Below are 20,892 nucleotides of genomic sequence, written 5' to 3'. Positions count from 1 at the left end.
GCAGGATCTGGGTTTGATTCCAGGCTTTGATGTTATGGTAGGGAAGCCACTGAACCCCCTTTTGCCTTTTTCCCTATTGGTATAATGGGAACAGCATGCAGGGGTATCCTGAGAGACTCGTTTCATTAATGTGTTCTGAGATAATCAGATGGGTGTCAGCAGAGGAAGAAAAAATACTCGTATTGCTCATTTTGATGCAATCTTTCATTTGATGACGGGCACATGAAAGAGATAATTTGAATCTCATAGTATTGCTGCAGTGAGATGAATGATTTCTTCTCATAATCTCCTCACTCTCACCTCATAAGAATTAGGGAGTTGTCAGTCTAAATCAGTGTGTAAAACAACTGAGACTGATTCTGCTTAGTTCAGATGTACCAGGTGGAGTCACATGCGTTAATATGGAACCCATTAGCAATTTTAGGGGAGCCGTGAGGCAGGATTCCCTGGAAAGGTTTTCTTTCCTGTTCAGTGGGAAAAAAAAAAAAGTGGTTGGTTGCTTTGTTTTTTTTGTTGTTGTTGTTTTCCCCACAATATTATACCTGGCTTTAAAAAAAAAAAAAGCATAAAAAAAACTTTATAACTGCAAAATGCAGAACAGCAGGCAGGGACATTACATGCACAGTGACTAAATCATTGTGTAATTGGGGATTTAAACTTTTTTTTTTTTTTTTTTTCCAGTTTTCCTTATTTTAGAATGATGATGTGAGCTCTTATACCTGTAACACTTTCATTCAGGGAAATTTGTGCAGTATTGCGTATATGAGGAGGCTATAGCAACTCTTCCTGGGGTGGAAAATGGAAACAAGGAGCCTAATTCTCTTTGAAAATGTAGCTTTTGTAATCTTTATTTTCTTTTTATTTTTTTTACAACAAAAATAACACAAGCAGCACGAGCACAGTGTTGAGCCAGTGAAAACTGACAGAAAGTGCACTCGGTTGTGATACCATCTGCTTAGGCAGATTAGCCATTTATTATAAACTTGTGTGTATCTTCCAAACCACAATATAACATCTCTTGGCACATGTCAAGGGAGACGGTTAAAATTAGAAGGGGGTAATTTTGTTCTGGAAAGAAAAATATATACAAACATATTTTAAATAAATCCACCCAAATGTGACATTTCTTCAGAAATTATCAGTAATTCGAGAGGGAACTCACACAAGGTGTCCTTACCCACAGAAGTCTTTGCACAAACCTGTTCATTTGAGCGTGCACAGTCCCTCCCACAACCCTAAGGAGGGTGGCTTTGCACAGACAAGCAGGTTAAGAAAAATACCCAGTCTGGAGTTAAAGTCAAGTATTTAAAGTAGAGTCAAAGCAGAGACACAGCAATGCAGCCGGGTGCCTGACTTTAGCCGGACAGTGCTTGTGGGGGGACAGCACTTCTCATGGACCTCATGGATCTGAGGCTGTCGGGTAGCGAGTGCATCTCCTGCAAGGACAAGGGACAGGGACAGCTCTGAGGGAACAGGGCTGTGGGACTGCAGAGTTACGCAGGTGCTGGCAGATCCCTCTGCTGACATTTCTCTAGAGTCAGAGGCTGTTGTATCCAACAGATTCTCAGTTTTAAGGAAAATAAATGGAGAAGTGTTTCCTTTCAGTTCTCTGTTTAGATTAGTTTTTAAGAAAATATTTTAAAATAAAGTTTAAAAAAATAAAAATACAAAAGCCCTTTCCTTGAAAGTCTAAGGGATGGCTTGAACAGAATCATTAAAAAGCTGTTGCTTCAATACTGGAACTTGTCTGAGTTGGAAAAAAAAAAACAAAAAACAAACAACTATGAGGAATTTTTAGTTCTCCTTCTGTTTGTGCTTCCTCTGCAGCTCCTTGCTGTGTCAAGCCCCAAAGCAGGAAGGCCAAAATACTCTGAGTTCACATTAAATTTCTAGTGCAGTCAGAAGCCAGACGCAGCAGGCCCTTCAGTGACAATCCACTGAATTTTGCGATGCTCATTTCAACTGAAATGGCAAATTTGTCCAATTTTAGTAATCCCTGCTTTGTATTTTACTGAAAGGGTTTTCCCTTATATTTTCAGAGCTGCCAGTGATATATTTTGACTGTCTTTTGATATTCAAATCTTGATGAAAATCCAAACGATTCAGAAAACAAACTGGAGGGAAAATCAAGCTTGTGTGTACCTATCAGTAAAAGCTGGGAGGCAGGAAGGATGGATGGACAGGCTGCTTTTCTCTGGGCTGGAGGGCTGGGTGCTGGGAGACTTGGATTCAGGTCCTTGCCTGCCTGACCCTGAACAATGCGCTTTCCCTCTCTTTGTCTCAGTTTCCATGTTTACAAAGTGGTGATAACAGCAGCTCTCCTGTGAAAGAAGCATGTTAATTCACCAAGAAGCAGGATTTATTCCTATGTTGAAAGAGGCACTAGATAATAAAAAGCTACAGTGTTTTGGTATATAGGAAAAAGTTTGTTTTTTTTTGTTTTTTTTTTTTTCATACTTTGTTCCTTTCACACCAACAGTCTGTAGGTGAAAGAGGTTGTAAAAATTGACATTGTGACAGCTCTGTGTGTGCAGGTCATTAAAGAGAACGGAGATGTAGAATTAACCTGGCATTGCTGGAGTGTCCTGCTAATTCAGCGAGTACAGCATCCACCCCACTTCCAGCTGAACTGAGCTCTGGCTGGCCAAGTATTTATAGAACATCCCCACGGAGTGGTTACTTACTATTAATGGCATTAAAGAAAGGGTAGATTTGATTAAACGAGGCAAAGTTCTTCTGCCTCCAGCCTTCAGTACTTCCTGCCATGCCAAGACCGGAGGGAAGGCAGGCCAGTTAATCTAAATAGGCATTGTCATTAAAATGTTTGATTTATTGAAAATAAATGTAAAATACTTTGAGGAGGGGTAGCACATCCCCTCGGATCTCCATAGCTCCTGGAGAGACGCTCTGTCGAGAAGGTTTATCTGAAGGGATTTGTGCTCTTACCTCCAGGATCCCCCCTGCGAGGCCTGCCCGTGCCAGCGGGGCAGTGGCTGGGCGCGGAGGAATCGCTGCTTTCTGCCAGCTGTTCCGGGGGTCCTGCAGCCCCCCCCCCAGCATCGCTTCCAGCATCCTTGCCCAGGATTCCCAGGGCTGCCTCTCCCTTTTCTAAAAGTAGCCGGGATCACGCCCTGGTGTTGCTGAGTCCTTCGTCGACCTTTAAGGAGGGAGATCGCTTTTCCCACATCCTTGCAAGCTAGAGAGACCAGATGGGCTCATTGGCCTCATTTTGTACAGGGGGAGCTGAAGCACAAAAAACTTTGTGCCTAAAGGCATGTAGGGAAGCCTCAGCTGAAGACATTTGAAGCTGGGTTTCTAGAGAGCCAGTCCAGCAGCATACAGCTTGCTGTTTATCTCCTCTGCCTCAGGGAATCAGGATTTTAGGGGCAGGGTGAAAGGAGAGTGGGACGCTGATGAAGCTCCTGGTGAATTCCATGCAATTTCCTGTTAATTTCATATTGCTTTTGTTTTTGGTTTCTGTTGATGCTTTAGGTGAGGTCTGTCACAAATCCTACACGCAGTTCTCCAACCTCTGCCGTCACAAGCGGATGCACGCGGACTGTCGCACCCAGATCAAATGCAAGGACTGTGGCCAAATGTTCAGCACTACCTCCTCTCTCAACAAACACCGGCGCTTCTGCGAGGGCAAGAACCATTACAACCCGGGGGGAATCTTTGCCCCAGGCCTCCCCTTAACGCCCACTTCCATGATGGACAAGTCCAAGCCCTCTCCCAACCTCAACCACGCCAGCCTGGGATTTAATGATTATTTTCCATCCCGACCCCACCCAGGGGGTCTTCCATTCTCACCTGCCCCCCCAGCATTTCCTGCCCTCACTCCAGGATTCCCCGGGATTTTCCCACCGTCTCTGTACCCCAGGCCCCCCTTGTTACCACCCACACAACTGCTCAAAAGTCCCCTCAACCACACTCAAGACGCAAAGCTTCCGAGCCCCCTTGGGAACCCGGCACTTCCTCTGATTTCTGCAGTAAGCAACAGCAACCAGGCCGCTTCGGGAGAGGAGAAATGTGAAAGCAGCCTGGAAAACTCCTACCTGGAGAAGCTAAAAGCCAGGAACAGCGACATGTCCGACGGCAGTGACTTCGAGGATGTGAACACAACCACGGGCACAGACCTGGATACCACCACTGGCACCGGCTCTGACCTGGACAGCGACGCAGAGAGCGACAGGGACAAAACGAAAGATAAGAGCAAACAAATTGAGAGCAAACCAGACTTTGTCAGCAGCTCTGTGTCAGCAAGCTCCACCAACAATACCAGCGAGATCCCTCTCTTCTATTCTCAGCATTCCTTCTTTCCTCCCCCTGAAGAGCACCTGCTACCCACCACAGGAGCAGCCAATGACTCTATTAAAGCCATCGCCTCCATTGCAGAGAAATATTTTGGGCCTGGCTTTATGGGGATGCAGGAGAAAAAGATGGGTTCACTCCCGTATCATTCCATGTTTCCGTTTCAGTTCCTCCCCAATTTCCCCCATTCCCTCTACCCTTTCACGGAGCGGAGCCTCAATCACAACTTGCTGGTCAAGGCAGAACCAAAGTCACCCCGGGACCTCCACAAGGTGGGCAGCACCAGCTCGGAGTCGCCCTTCGATCTCACCACAAAGCCAAAAGAGATAAAGCCAATCCTGCCACCACCTAAGGTCCTGCCGGCCCCATCCTCAGGGGAAGAACAGCCACTGGATCTGAGCATTGGCAACCGCATCCGAGCCAGTCAGAACGGAGGAAGAGAGCCACGCAAAAACCACATTTATGGGGAGAGGAAACTAATGGCAAGTGAAGTCTTACCCAAGATTTCCCAGTCTCAGCTGCCTCAGCAACCATCCCTGCATTATGCTAAGCCATCACCCTTTTTCATGGACCCCATATACAGGTATTAACATACCCTGCCTTAACTTTTTTCCTCTAATGAGCTCATTTTCTAGCTGACATCACAACCTGAGGCAGATCTGAATGTAGGTTGTTCAGAAAGAGCAGTGAAAATCTGATAAAGACGACAGTACTTCTCTGTCCTTTGTCGCAGCACGTTGAATTTCCTGAATGACAAGGGCTGAATAATTGAAAGGAGTACTCATAATCAATATGTATAAAGAACACATCTTTATTTTGATAAAGAAGAAACTTGGCCTATTTAAGGACTCTCCCACGAGCCAACACTAAGATGGCACTTCTGCTGGGGAAATTCCAGAGGTTTGATTCGATAAGAATGCAGAGTTCAGATGCCTCAGAGCCCGGGCTCTCATGGCTTGGGAATGAGTCAGGAGCCCTGGGAGCCTGCAAATACAGCTCTCCCACTCACTTCTTTGATGGCCTTTTGTGAGCCACTTCACCTTTTTTTCTCCCCGCCCCCCTTTTTCTTTCTAATTCCTTGGAGTTATTCAGTTCATAGGAACTGCTGTTGCAGACCCAGGCTTTTGAAACAATTTTTAGTCTGGAGTAACGAGTACTGAGTAAGTGCATGGTAGCACGTTATCTAGATGTGTCCCAGAAACGTTTCTTGCACAATCACCTTTCTTAGAAGCTATGCAGGGTTTTCCAGTTTCACTGAGTGGATGTTTTTGAGGAAGGCAGGTTTGTCGTGTCACTCCTAGAATAAGTCGTACGTGGAAGGCTTGTGTAAGGCAGAGTAGATGAAGTTATCTAAGTGCCAGCTAAAATTCCAGAAAGAAGGAATGCAGAAGAAGCTGTAAAGGAAAGGTTTGGGTCTTCTGTTGTTGTAGGGCTGCTTATGGATTCTGTTTCTAAAGTACAATTCTTTTGAGCTTTAAGGTGGGTGTACCAGTGAGTTATATTGCCCCTGCAGGCACTGCCACTACCTTTGTTGTCTTCCTGCTGCTGCCGAGACATCTTTGTCACATAGCAAACACCTTTTGCTGGTTCTTAGCAAAGTCCAGCGAGAGGAGGTGTCCCAAACCAGTTTACTTTAGATGTTAACATGGAATTAATACTTTTAGGCTACACGAACTGCTTTATAACCGCCCACTTCGGTACGCAGGTTTGGCCAGAGGGCTCCCCTGCTCAGTGCCTGCCCAAGTTAGTGGCTTGCTCTGGAGTTAACATGAATATTGTGCTGCAGGGCTGCACAGTGAGCCCAGGGGTAGCCCAGAGTGCTGGGAAGGTAATGGCAGTGCTGCAGAAGCCGGTGTTTTCTGGCACTGGAAAGACTCATCGTCACCGCCGCGCGATTGTGTCAGCACCGGCACGGCTCGCCTGAGTGTTCAAAGGGCTGCGAGCAGCAACGGGTGGCGTGGCCTTCCCTGCTGGCTGGAAAAGCAAGCCAGGAGAACAGCACCTATGTCACTGCCTTGCTGCTATTGTATGCTTGATAACTGTGGGAAAAAATGATGTCAATGCCTAACGGGGCCAAGGAACTGTCAGCTGAGAGGAGGATTAGCGAGCCCTTGTTGCTTGCTATTAAGAAAGCGTCTCTCGCTTTGCCAGCGCTCTCAGGGTCGGTGCCGTGTTGGTTGCTTCCACGCTTACCATCTGTGATGGAAACGCTGCATCACAACCTGGGACGTGCAGAGTATTCTGTCTGGGGCCCATCGTGGTCATCTCCTGCTGGAAAAATAAGTAATGATGCAAATAGTCCGCTATTTGTTTTTGTAAAAAGTACTTCTGTGCAAAAATAAATGGGATAGGGAGGCAAAAGCGGAGAGTGAGCTTCGGATTCTGCCACCTCTGGGCATTCTCAGTAGGAAAGTTAAAATAACATGGGCTGAAAAAGCAGTTGCCAATTAAAATAGCAGCCTCGGGAAAACCGTAAAGGTCCAGAAGACAGATGGAAGTGAAGGATGGGGGCATCATTTGTTGCATTCCATGGGATGCATGTAGTTTTAGTAATACATTAAAATAGAAAGGCAGTGGTGGAGTCGCTTGCGAATCAGACTTCTGATGTAATGAGCTAAACAGCAGAGCTTCCAAGTCCCAGCTTAAAAAATATGGAAATATTTTGTTTCTAAACTTCTCTTTATCAGACTCTCTCACATCATTTGGCTCCTTCATTTTTCTCCCAAAGGCCACTTAAATCCTTGACATTTTCTCCTGGTGATATAATTTAATGCAGCCAGACAGCCTGAAATCAGAGCAGTTTTTAGCTCGGCCTTGTTAAGGTAACGTTCTCAGGCAGCGGCTGGGCAGATCATCCTAATCCCCGAGTCACGGCACTGCTCAGCTCTGACGGGGCTGCCCTGTGCTCCTGGCGTGTTCTCACTGCTGGGAGGTGGTGGGGCTGTGCAGATGCCATCACTGCTCCGCGGGCTTTGCGGCCCTGATGCAGGTGGGGCCAGCTCCCGGGGGTCCCAAAGGCGTCAGGGACAGCACAGCTCTGCTGGCAGGGTGCTGGGAGCTGCCCTTTGCTGCTGGGCCTCGTGTCAGGGAGAAACTTCCTACGTCTTGTTTTACAGGCTGCTGTTTTTCTGCAAACTCGTGCCCATCAAATCGCACACCTTCCCAAGCACAGTAATTACGGCTGCATTTCAAATCCAGCTCTTCTCTTTTCTTCTACCTAAGAGAAATTAAATGCAGATTAACTACAGTTCACTAAATAGCACTCTGCATGACTCTTCTTTTAAACTCTTTGGTAATTTGATCCACACACCAATCAGCTGAAACGCAGCAAAATAATTTGCTCTCATTTATGCTGGACTAATGTAGTTAAAATTACTCTTACTATTGGACTTCTGCTGGTTTAGCTGGGATGGACTTGGTTCCTGTAATTTAAAGATGCAGCTGCACTTACTGGAGCTGCTTTCAGACAACTTTCCCCCAGAGGACATTTCGGATTCTCTTTTTGGGTGATTCCACACCATGGTTTTCCTGCAGGCAGGATACTTTCAGAAAGCAAAGCCAGCATTTCAAACACCCGAGCCTAACTTTTGGGCTGTTCCTGCACGGTGAGGTGCTGGAGCAGGGAGGACATGAATGAACCGCGATGTGGGAAGAGCTGGGGTTCCTGACTCACTTCTGACATCGCCCACCAGTTCCGAACTTTTTAAACTGTTGTCCACATTAGGCTTGCCAAATAATGCAAATTATATCTCAGCTGCAAGGGAGGAAATAAATATGAAACACCTAATGATTTCAGCACACATGGGGCTGCAGAGTCTGGCCCGTGTTAACTCTTAAGATAAAGACAAACTCTCAAAGAGAATTTGTGTCTGTGCAGTGGCTGCCTGCTGTGGGCTCCAGAGCTTCTCCCACTAAAACATTGCTTTTGCTCTGTGTGATTTTTTTCACACAGTGGCATATAAACCACTGTAGCAGAGCCGTTAGGTCTCATGTGGAAAGAGCAAAATGTTTTCTTTGTCATCAGTCTGGTGGCTGAAAAATGCTGCCCAGAACAGGAGATCAGTTTCATATCTCTGCCAGTACCTTTTGCCAGTAACGTTTGGGGTCATTGTTTGTAGTATTCGGTAGAAGGGGGAGAGAGGCATTCGTGTCGATCGGAGAATAGCCTCATCTATATAATTTAAACACCTCTGCAAATGACTTGGCTGTTTCTTTCCTGCCTATATCCCTGGAAGGTATGTAACCCTCTGTGTTGTTGTCCAGCAGGGTGGAGAAGCGGAAGGTGACGGACCCTGTGGGTGCCCTAAAGGAGAAGTACCTGCGACCCTCCCCGCTGCTATTCCACCCCCAGGTAAAAGCAGTAAAATTGTAACGCAGCGCAAGTCTCGTGCACCAGATTCTTTTCATCCAAGGGCCTGAATGGAAACTCCAGTATTTTCCACCAGTTACTTTTAAATACTTTTAATTTCATCCATAGTTTGAGGATGGTGGCAGTAATGTCTTGCTGTTGCTTTTGCATTAACAGAAGACCAGGGCTAAGGTCTGGACAGCTCGTACAGGCTGCCAAACTTCCACATGCCAGAGTGCCGACATAATTTTTTCATTGGAAACACCTGGTGCAGGCTTTTGCAGTAGTGCAAAGTGGAGAAAGACACTAGCATCTAGGCAGTAGCATTTTATACCTGCCCAACGCTCCCTTTACATCACTCAGAAAGTGTAAAAGTGGGATGATGGTGATTGGAGTCCAGATCTACCTCCTGGGAAAGGTGGTGGCCAGCCCATGGTGCAGCTGTGCTGGGTCCTTAGTGCGCAGAGACTGTTCATGAGACTCAACCCCAGTTCACCAAAAAAAACCTTATATTTTAAGTGGTAGCTAAACTGTCCAGTGGTGAGGGTGGTGTTACTCTTGCCCTTGCTTCCTAGCGGTAACGGTTCTGCCACAAGGTACCCGATGGCCTCTCGGTGTGACAGTCACCACCATCCTCCGTCCCTCCTGCCGTGAGCACTTAGTGGGAGCTGAGCTCTGTGCTCATTATTCTGCTCTCCTTTATATTCACATGCATTGTTCTTGTCTGATAATGTTTCCCACCTTAGATAAATAACTCGCAGGTTTGTGAAAGCTGGATCCTGGTTGTTTTCACAGCTAAACTTAGTTTCTTCATTGTTTTGCATCAGCCTCAGAGTTTGGTTAACAACTTCCCCTGATTTTTCCTTCATACAGGCTGGATAATGGTGACAGGCTGGCCAGGAACATCCTGTGTTTGTGTGAGTTAGAATAGTGGGGATATCTGCCTGTAAAGAATCTGATAGCAGGGAGGAGCTAGCGCAGCAAAGCAACCCAACAAGACGATGAGAAACGTGCAGACCCTGAGCAGGAGCAAGCATTGGGTGGAAGGTTATTAACATTGTTCACGAAATCCTGACCACGTCCTCTTCCCATGGCGATGAAAAGATGTGGAAGGTCTGGTTATCTCTAACAGCTTATCACGCAGAATAGCCTAAAATTTACAATCACTCGAGCCTGAAACTTCCTGATAACTAAATTTTAATGAAGGGCTTACTGTGTAAAGATCACTCCATCTCGACAGCGGCTGTTCCCCTGCTATTTAATCACTCAGATATTCCAAATACTAAAGGTGAATGAGGGCAGGGCATTTGTTCAAGAATACATGAGCTTTTTACGTAGCAGATCCCCATCCAATATTATCCTGGATGTTTTCCTAAAAAAACTCACATTTTCAGGGGCTCCTGCTTCTGTCTTCTTCGTTAGGACCAACATCCATCCACCAGACGAATTAGAGGCCCCTCTACATGTGTTTCTCTCACTCAAAGCCCACGTCTGGTCTAAGTCTCTCCTTCTGTGAATAATTCCCCAGATCTCAGAGAGGGCCCTGGGTGAGATGTGATTAAGCCAAAAGCTGTGATAAAGATTGAGCATTCAGAAGATGCTTGCTCTCTTAAAATGAATTTCAGGCACCTTTTATTTCTTACCCAGTCGTTGACAGCAGTTCCTGTGCTATGATGTGAGTTATTCCTACATTGTCTATTTTAAATGAAACTCTGGACAACATAAATAAATGGTGTAACTTTTTGATAACTTAATGGAAAACCTTTTCTCACCTGTTAAGTTTCTTTTCTTCTCCCCTTCTTTTTTATTATAACCAGGCAGTTGTTCCCTAAATAGCAAAGTGCCTTTACCACTGGAGAGGCTATGGCCGGTGTTTAGAATTTTAAAATAAGCCTACGGCTATCAAGCCAGCAAACATCTCTGACTAAGTGCCTAAAGAACAGGGCACAACAAAAGATATCTCCAGGTACTCCAGCAAAGGGCTGAGTGGCATAGCTCTGAAAGATCCGGATAGCATTTTAACGTGATGGTTTTGTTACATGACTGGCAGCTGGGGCAGAGCTTTTGCTGTAAATGATCAAGTAACCTTTTCAAGTGGCTGGCGCTAAGTATTACTTACTATTTATCATGGGCTGGGAGCCTCCAACTAAGGGGCTGTGGATCTATTATCGAGAAATGGGTTTTACTACTCCTCTTTTTTACAGCTTATGAATGGTTGTCAGCCTTCCACAATGTATTCTTTGGTGATTAAGACAACTTTTTTTTATAGTCATACATTTTAAACAATATCTTGGCTCTCTTCTCCCCCCCGAGCCCAGTTTAATAAAGTGTAAACGTGCAAAAGGTCAGCCCTTCCTGTACAATAGAGCATCTAGTTTTGATATATGGCTTCCTACTGCCTTCCGCTCGCTCGCTGTCTCCCCGCTCGCTGTCTGACTCCGTCCCGGCTCCCACTGCCCCTCGCTCCCTCTCCCGGTGATGTCAGCCACAGCCAGGAGGCAGCTTTATGGCTTGCTTGTTTGTTTTAGCCCCGCTTCAGCTGGGTATCTCCAAAGTGCTCTCGAGAGTGCACAGAACTGAGCGCTGGAGATCTTAGTGCAGTCCTCTGAGTTGCTTTCTTGGATTTGGATTTCCTGTTTTGTGTTAATGAAAGTAAAAATGCTTTTTTGTTGTTGCTGTTGTTTTGGGGTTATTTTTTTTAGATGTCCTTTTCTTTCCACGCAGACCAACTTTCTTCTTCCTTTTTTTGCTTTCCCCTTCTGCCATTTCTCCAGGTTTTTCCCTTTTTCCCCATTTCTGGTCTGGTTTAATCCCCATGTGTGTGAGATCGGGGCTCTGCTGAGTCACAGAAACTCGAGCTGGGAGGGGTGCACAGGAGCCCTGTACTCGTGTCCCCTCTCCAGGCCTGTTTGCCTCCCGCTCCCCTGCAGACAGGTTTTGCCTGTGCAGACTGTGGTCCTCCTAAGCACAGGTCATCCAGCTGCTGCTCACTTCTGTTTTACTTTGGCTGGCATTTCCTCTCCTGCCAGGAATTTGGCCATCCTTCCAGCACCTTTACTGACTTCTGAACCTTCCTTACCTGTAATTAACACGTTGGCTCTCTGTGGACACCCTCGGTCCTGAGCCTGATCCTCCCCCCACCGCTCCAGCTGCTGCCTCCTCCCTGAGGCTCCAGCCCCAGCTCTGTGGCCGGCAGTTCCCGTTCCCCTGCTCTCTCCCTCTGCACTTTGGCCAGGATCCTTCTGCCTCCTGCCCCAAAGCTCCCTGTCCTCTCCTGCCTGGGGCCGCCTGCCTGCCTGCCCCGTGCTCGCTGCTGCTCGCCCTCTGAGCCAGAGCGAGCGTAACGTGTGTGTGAGGAGTGAAAGCTCCTCGCTTCCCGAGGCTGCCTGGTTTGGGGGAGAAGAGGGGTTGGGCTGTGACTTCTGCGCTCAGCAGCTGACCACACTGTCTGAATTTCGGTGTCATCCCTGGGGAAAGGGAAGCCGAGTGTATCCTGAGACAGTTTGTAATCTGACATGCTGAAGGTAAACACAAGGACATTGCAGAAGGTTAAAAAGTTTTTTAATTTCTGCAATCCGATGGTTACAGCCTGGCTTCGTCAGCTGTAGCTTTTCTGAATCCTCTGAAGCCGATACACTGTTCCTCTCTTTCCTGGCTGGATTCAGTGACTCCGTTTCACGCTGTGCTGCTAGCTCCTGAGAATAAGAGCAAACATCAGCACCAGGCTCTGAGCACCATGCTAGTGCTAAAAGACATGTTTTATGCATCCGAGATTGTTCTTCCTGTGGATTTTAATGACACGAGGTCTTGCCTTGTACTTGCAGATGTCAGCCATAGAAACAATGACAGAGAAACTGGAGAGTTTCGCAGCCATGAAGGCAGACTCCGGCACTTCCCTGCAGCCCCTTCCTCATCACCCTTTCAACTTCCGATCTCCGCCGCCCACGCTCTCAGACCCCATCCTGCGCAAGGGCAAGGAGCGCTACACCTGCAGGTAGGGGCCTCGGCACCACCACAGCAGCGGGAGCGCTCTCCCGGTGTGTCGAGGCACAGAGCAACATCACAGCAACATCATCGGGCACAGGGCAACTTCACATGGTCATCTGCACTGTCTGGGTACGGGTGGGCAGGAAAAACAAGAAGCAGCAGAATTAGAACAGAGCACGCTGATGACTAATTCGCTCTGAAATAGCTTGTTTTGTCTGGTAGAAAATCAGCATCTTCTATTTTCTTTGTAATTTTTAATAACCTTGAGAGCAGATCTGGAGATTCTCAAGCAAACAGAGTTCTCCAAGCCAAGTCTCTTGTGTGTGGTAGCAAATGCCACAGTTTCCAGTGTAAATGCATTACAATCTCAGCTATGCAAAAAAAAATGGAACTTTAAAAACAGCGTGCAGTAAGCCTCTCTTTTCAGACACAACTTTATCCCCAGGAGTACTTACGTATCCATTGCAGCTATCAGAGCGTATCACCAAGGGAATAGAAATCTGTATCTGCTTACACAGCTTTACCTGCAAGTACCAGAGGTTCTTGTGATGGCTCCTGCTTCATTTTTCTTGGGGGCAGTAAGTGGGCACAGATTTTGTTTGATGCATCTGTTGTGTTCTACTGCCTCAAGAGCTCTGGGCTCAAATTTCAGTTGTGGATTCAGAAATGTGAGGTTTGTAGCTCCAATAGGGACTAAACTTATATTTAGATATACAGTAGCAAATTAACATTTGGATTTTCATGACTGATTAATGCTCCCATTAACTATTCATTTTAAGGACATTTGAAGATGCTGAGTGCCTCTGAAATTAAGAAAGTCTGCCTATATTTTCCTCCTACAACATTAAGCATCGGGCTTCACAGACACAGAACATAACCTTCCCTTCTGAGTATTTTATTTCCCAATTAATGTTTTTATTTATACCTCCCTTCCTTTTGAGTTTTCTCTGAATCAGATTTATTGTGGATCCCAGTTCATTCTCTTATTTTATTTTATATTGCTGCATTTCCTTATTCTCAGCAGACTGTCAGAGTCCCAGCAGTATATCCTGATAACAGCAGTGCAATGCTGCAGCATTTATCTAGAAGCGCATGCTATGAATTCTGGGGATGACCAAGTAGATTCTGCATGATAAACAACTAAATAAGAATATAAAGGAGATCTGTAAAAATCTCAAGTGGTGGGCAGTCAGTGATTAACCACTCTGTCCTCATGCAGGAATGAGGTAGTATCAAATGAAGTTAGGAGTGACAAGCTCAAACAAGCCGGAGATTCTTTTGGACACAACACAATTCAGCAGAGGAACTCACTGCTGTAGGAAGCTGAGGACGTCAAAAGCGTCTGTGCATTCATGAAGCTTTTAGAAAAGATGGAAGAAGTTCAGCAAAACTGTGTTGAGTGCAACTGCTCAACTTCAGGCTCAGAAGGATCTGCACGTTCAGATTACTAGAAGCTGGGAGAATGTACTGAGGATGTGTCAGTGCATCCTTTCTTTGTTCTTACATGCTTCCCCAGGCCTCCAAGATAAGCCACTCAATAAGTCAGAATTTGGGTCTGAACCAAGCCTTCCTATAATAGGCATTTGATTTATTTTTTTCCTGCCCTTCCCAGTGTTGCAGCGTTATTGACTGCTGTTCTGTGTCTGGTGGAAATGGGTTCCACCAGTATCTCAGCACCGTAAATGCTGTTATTCTGGGGTGGACGTCACGCTGTTAGTTCTTGCTTCCACATCTCCTGCCCTCAGAACATATGTGCCCAGAGTTATAAATGCACAAAGTAATTTTCTCATTTGGGGAATGGTATCAAAACAAGTGAGAGAGATAGCAACTGGTGATACAGTGTTTGTAATTTTGGTCTCATGTGGCAGAGCTTTCATGCACTGATGGTTACTTTGGCTTTCACTGTCTAGGTACTGTGGTAAGATCTTCCCACGCTCAGCAAATCTGACAAGACATCTGCGGACACACACTGGAGAACAGCCCTACAGGTGATGTTGTCCCCCAGATACTGCCCCTTTCCCAACACGCTCCTCATTCACCACTCTGTTTTTTTTTTCCTTTCTATAAAGTTGTGCCAACATAATGCTGCAGTCCTGTAGCATTACATACAGTGATTCATAGGATTGTATATTATGTGTACCAGCCAAAAATAATCGGGCTTGGCAGCTTGAAGATAGACACTTAACTTATATTTAGATGTATGCTGGCAAATGAGTGGTCTGATTTCCAGTGTTGTTTAACACTCACATTAACCATTCATCTCAAGGACAGCTGAAGGTGCTGAATGTCTCTGAAAATCAGGCTGTTTTGAAGGGCTTGCCAGTAAATTAACTGCTGGATCTAGCTAGATTTTTTTTTTTCCTTTTCCTAATGCATGTCAGAGGTGCCTGGAGTAGTAGATCAAAAAAAAAAAAAAAAAAAAAAAAAGCCCTGTGGTATACATGTTTTAAAATCTGAGTTAGGTAGTGTTCCAACTTAAGTGGCAAAGTTTAAAAAGAGTGATCAGAGGGTGGGAATTCAGACACTGTTTGACTTAGTTAGGTGTCTAAGGTAGAAGCCTGTACTATTTTCTTCTTGTTGTGGACATAAAAGTCTGATTTTACACTGCAGTTTGTGTTGTGTATAGACAAAAGGGCACGTACAGGCACATTTATAGAAAATCAAGGCAGTGCATTCCAGCCTGGGCATTGGACTCTCCTAAAGGGACTCCTGTTTAAGCGAGTCTTTTAGATTTCAATAAACCTCACGAGAAAATATATGTAAGTATGTGTGAGTATATATATATGAAGGATCATTTGTCATGGAATATTTTTGCCCAATATTTTCTCTTAGTGTTTTGCAGTCAGTTTCAAAAAAAACTTTGGCCAAAAATATGCTTAGGTTCATTTCTTTGTAGAATAGTATATGAGCAAACCTGAATGAATGATGAATAGAGAGCTCACTGAAAATCAAGCATTGTGTTTTCCATAACATGAGTAAGTGTTTTGCATGTTGTCAAACAGTAGTAACAATTTGAACAATTTCATTTTTGGTAGCTAATGTTATGGTATTTCCATACACAGTCATAAGTTCACAACAAAGCTAATGTAACAGTTATTATATAAAGAGAAACAAACAAATTTATGAGCAGCAAAAGGCCAACTGGTCAAATATATCAAATTTTTATGCTTAGTTTAACTTAAGAAGCCACTTTCTCCCACATTGTAATCCCAGGTACATACAGAGTCAATTTTTATTTTTTTTTCCATATGGAGTCATACAGAATTCTGAGTGTAGACATTAGGTAAATTAAAAATAATAAAAAAAAAACTCTTCGAAGCAGACATATATTTTGGAACCATTCCCTGGTCTTCTGATTTTTCAGTTGCGTTATTTGATATGCCTTGAATGAATGCTGTGTATTCACCGTACACCCCTGTCTGAGTAGAATGCTCACTCCCAATTATTCAGAGATTGTTAGTCCAGTTTTCTTCCAAAAAAGGAGACTTGCAACTTAACAAAGGTTAGGAAAATACAGATTTATTTGATCTGGTCTTCTCCCAGAAAATGGCCCGTGTGTTTTTTTTTGCAATAGAGGTTTGACTTCTGGACAATGTTGCATTATAATAGCACTCCTGAGAGTTAGTGCTACATTTACAGAAGAGCTTAATTATCATTGATTTTCTTTTGCTCTCAGAGAACCGAGATTTTAACTTTAGCAGCAGTAATTGTTTTGAAAGCTTGTTTTCAAAGTGCCAACTTTATGCAGGTAAAAGCAGGTTGCTGATTTTTCAGTGTTTTATTGATGTCTTGCTTATAACTTTTCATTTGATTGTTTAAAAGTGTTGTGTTTTTTTTTTTTTTTTTTCTGTTGACTCCGTCAGTGTTGGAGTTTGTTAAAATATAAATTAAAATGTTCATAAAACTACTACACGCTGACCAAATGTCCACATATAGATTAAGAAACATGCAGGGCAGAAAATCAGATGCTTTGTTTTTTGATTCCTGATTGTCATTGATAAGTGGTGTGGCTTTTACAAAGTCATTTAAAGTCACTAGCTGTCTATTTAATTAGGCACAAGGTAGGAATAAATAGTAAATGAGCAATATTAAGGTCAATTAATTCGTATTGAAAAGGGAAAATGCTACTTGTTTTTGGAGAGAGAAATAACTGCTAAGGCACTGTGTTTTCTAAAAATGAGCTTAAAGACAACATGCTATACCATAGAATTAGACACAATTCCTTCCATTCTTCTATAAAATTCAAAAGTATGTACTGCAAAACCCAATGGTAGAAAGGACTACGAAGCTTAGAACTGCGTCTTTCAGAGAAATGCAAACTAACTCGGGCTTGTTGTGAGATCATGTCAGACTTACGTGGCAGCTCAAGTTGTGCAGAGCAGGAGCTTGTTGTCCTTCCGAGGTTACAAAGCAAAATGCAGGCAAGGCGATTTTTAATGAAGCTGCTTATGCTTGGCACACATGAACATAAGGGCATACTGTAGCTGTGAGTTTGCTTCTTGTTTTTGTTTTCATGCCTGGAATCACAGAATCACACAAACTACATAAATCTTGGACTGAGAACAACTAAGAGCTACTCGATGCAGAAAGGCTTTTTTTTTTTTCTTCTTTCAAATGTCCATTCCCTCCAGGATGCCATCTAATTGATTCTTGAATTACACCCAGTCCTTAAGCACTGCCTGTAAGGCTGTGATTCCTCCTATAAAGATGTGCTTCCTGACGTCTGTTTTGAATTTGTTTTTCTTTAATTTCCTTTTAGGCCCCCGTGTCCTGTTATCTGCATTAAGCTGAAACTAACAACTAAAGCTGACATCTACCCTGGCATTTCAGATTGCACACAGTTCAATATGAATCTCTTCTCTCTCATTTTCTTTCTTTCTTTTTTTTTTTTTCTTTTTTTTTTTTTTTAAGGTAGGCTAAATTCATCCCTGCTGTAACTGCGCTTGGTATTTAGGAAGAGTCACTGTCCTTATGGTTTTTTTTGTTTTGTTTTTTGTGACTGTAATTCTGTTTTACATTTTAATTTTATTTTTTTAATTTTGTAAGCGCAGTCACACTATTGAAACTTCATGAAGTATGTTATCAAATGCCTTACCGTCACCTCTGCAGTGTTACCAAACTGTCTTTTTCATAGGGTGATCAGCTCAGTTACTCATTTTTACGCTGTTTGCTGTCTGTTTTCCCCCGTCCCGTTGTTTGTCATACCGAGCATCCAGGTTGCCTCCAGCTCTGACTTAGCCCTGTCTGCTGTTCCTTAGAGCTCCCACGTTCCAGCTTTGGCTCCTTCTTAGCTCTCCTTCGATCCTGCTTTGTATTTTTTTAGCCTATTGGTGTGTTACTTTAAACTGATAAGCAAGAAATTTTACTAGCATTTTGTCAGTCTGTTTACAAAGTAAATACAGCTTCTTTTGAGCTTTATTCTTCTCCCGCCTCTGTGTTCACCTCTTCCCTGAATTTAAGTTGGTTCCTCTGTCTGGGTCATTTATTTAGATTAAAACCAGCAGAGATCCAAGCACCGACCCCGGTGGGACCACAAATAATACAGTACGTCTCCCTCGTCCCTTTACTTTCAGACGTTAGATATTGCTCCTTTCCAATGCCCCTCTGTTTTCTATTTTTTTAACAAGCTCTTTATCCTTTCTCTGGATCTGAACCTGGATCCACATAGCTCATAGTTAGAGCGAGGACCTGTCAAAGGGAACTTTTCAAAGACTTCCTGAACATCTAAATAAATTGACATACGGGAGGCCAGATCTCTCTTGCCTTGCTCATGCGAGCACTGCCTTTGAAGTCCCTGGAGCTGCCGGCGTGAGTGATGGGCGCGGGGTACCCGGGGCAGCCGCACACGCTTGGAGCCCCGATGCTCCCCTCGTGCCCGGCCCGCGGCAGCACAAAGCTGGACTGAGGAGGGCAGGTTTAAGGAAGAGGGTAAGAACTGTGTGGGAAAAGCAACCCGGAGTGAGCAAAGGTGTGTCTCGAGGTGGGATCAGCAGTGATCCGATCTAGAAATATTTCCTGCTTACGAGGTGTGGACAGGCAGGGAGGGAAAACCAGAGCATCAGCAGAGAGGAGGGAGCTGGTGGTGCAGTGTTGGTAGAATCAGCTGTGCAAAGCTGCTTAGGAAAACCCCACAGCATAAGAAGGATATTGGGTATTTGTTTTGCACAGTGCAGTTTTCTGAAATGCTGAACAGCAGAAGCCTGGCAGCTCAGGAAATCAGATTCGTTGGGTGCTAGCAGGTAGGGGCAGAGTAAGAGCTGGAAATCCAGGCACGTTTACCTTGTCAGTATATAAACTGCTCGTCCAGTTGATGCTCAAATAACGTTTTGTCTTCTGTGGTTGTTCAGTTCACATTTTTTGAAAAAACAAAACAATTTTTTAAGTCTGAGAAAACTGTGATTTAATAAGAGATTTGCCTCTATTCCTATGTTAATAATAACAAAGGTTCATTATTTGAGATATCTTAATATTTTTCAGTGATTCAACAGTAGGAAATTCAGAGGTGGACATGGAATCCATAAATATATTCAGAGAGTGTTTCATAAATGTATCTCTGCTATTTCCAAAAATAATATCCATTTGGTTTTAGAGAGCAAATAAAAATCACAGCTGTAACACATCTGGAAATTGTGTGTATGTTTCACAAGATACATTTTTTACATTTGCACCCCCTTGTCGCATTTGAATCTGTTGTGTTTGCAGGAAAACGATACCATGTCCTTATTGTCAAGGCAAATCTGGCTTCACATCTGAATGAGAAGCCCAGGACATATTTGTGTGCCCTGTTCGAGCAGTGGGGTAATGGCAGTCCTAAAGCATGCACACCTTGGCTCACCGTCGTTGTCCCTTATCAGCTGGTAGCTCAGCTCAGTGGGACAAGTTCTGCTCTTCGAGCAGTTCAGCTAAAGCAAGTGGTTTTGTGCAGGAATTCTGGTTTTTCTTTTGTCCCATAAGTTTGTGGGATTTGCAGAGGTCTGCAGTGGGGAAGGGATTCTGCTTCCCGTGAGCTTTGGAAGCACAGCCATGAGGAAAGCAGTTTTGCTGAGGTACAAATGATGTAGTTAAAGGGAGACCTAACGAGGGACTCAGGTTGGTTCAGAGAATTAATTTTCTGTAGCTGTAGTCCTGAAACTTTTCACTGCGGCTCGAAGCTGCCCTCTTCTGTACAGCAGCTGCAGTGGTGCCAGCGCTGGGAGGGAGAGCAGAGGTCCGAGCTCACAGCATCGGGGTTTACAGAAGCCTTGCTTTTATTCTGGGGGAATCTGAGTCCAGAGAGGGGGATGGCAACTTTGAAGAAGCTTCCAACACATCGACCATGGTTCCTGCCGAGGGATTTTTCAGAGACAACATTTCTTCGCTCAGCAGCTTCCCTAAGCATTCTGGCTTGGCTCCTTACACTGCACATTTTTTTCATCAGAGACCAAATATTTGCTACATAGGAGTAAATCTTATCCTGTTTGGAAGCTAGAGTGTATTTCTTGGGAGCTATTGTACTGTAATAATAACCATAATTGCCTTTAGAGGCCTGCTCTGCTGCCTGTATCTTGAGTACCACAAGGAATTTCAGAAATAAATCTAGGTTTGTCTGTCTGTCCAGATATCTGCGTCATGTAGGGATGTGCAAGCTAATAATGGTTTTATATTTTTAACCTCCCTTCTTTCTTCTCATTCTGTCTTCTTTCTCCTCTCCCCACAGCCATATTTCACCTGCTTCCCCTACAAAAGGAGAAATAAATTAACTCACCTTTCTTGTTTTTACATTGATGTGTGGAAAAGTAATTATTTTGTTTAAAATTCTTATTTGTTTGGACGGCGCACTTCTTAATTAATCCTAATCCTTTCTTTGTGCTCCTTGAGTAACAATAATATTAGATTTGTCTGGAATGATTAATGCCTCATGCGTTCCAGGTCCTCAGCTGAGTAAAGATTTATAGACCAACATTTTCTGGTTTTCTGGTAGTCAGATTTTTCTTTTTTTCTTTTTTTTTTCCGCTCACGTTGCACTCTTTGGCATTTGCTTCTATTTTTCAGGTGTAAATACTGTGACAGGTCATTCAGCATTTCCTCCAACCTCCAGCGGCACGTTCGAAACATCCATAACAAGGAGAAGCCATTCAAATGCCACCTGTGTAACCGATGCTTTGGGCAGCAGACCAACTTGGACCGACATCTTAAGAAACACGAACACGAGAATGTTCCAGGTAGCAAATGGCATTGCTGGGTGCTTCTGCTGGGGCGCCAGAGGG

The 20,892-nt window shown here is 44.3% G+C and overlaps 1 protein-coding gene across 14 annotated transcripts in view; it reads left to right on the top strand.

Annotated features, from left to right (window-relative positions):
• Nucleotides 1-20,892, top strand: part of PRDM16 (PR/SET domain 16) — a 296,501-nt gene that overhangs the window by 264,539 nt on the left and 11,070 nt on the right. For 12 of the 14 annotated variants that reach the window (XM_068658816.1, XM_068658817.1, XM_068658814.1 and 9 more), the window contains 5 exons: nucleotides 3,493-4,894; nucleotides 8,575-8,662; nucleotides 12,484-12,653; nucleotides 14,557-14,634; nucleotides 20,678-20,847. In XM_068658816.1, the coding sequence (XP_068514917.1) occupies nucleotides 3,493-4,894; nucleotides 8,575-8,662; nucleotides 12,484-12,653; nucleotides 14,557-14,634; nucleotides 20,678-20,847 (1,908 nt within the window). The remainder of the gene's footprint in view (nucleotides 1-3,492; nucleotides 4,895-8,574; nucleotides 8,663-12,483; nucleotides 12,654-14,556; nucleotides 14,635-20,677; nucleotides 20,848-20,892) is intronic. The other 2 variants (XM_068658818.1, XM_068658815.1) reach the window with 1 other exon arrangement.

The sequence above is a fragment of the Anas acuta genome, chromosome 22, assembly GCF_963932015.1.
Source record: "Anas acuta chromosome 22, bAnaAcu1.1, whole genome shotgun sequence".
Lineage (NCBI taxonomy): Eukaryota > Metazoa > Chordata > Aves > Anseriformes > Anatidae > Anas > Anas acuta.
Note: the sequence above shows the minus strand (reverse complement) of the source record. Positions and strands in the feature narration are given on the sequence as shown.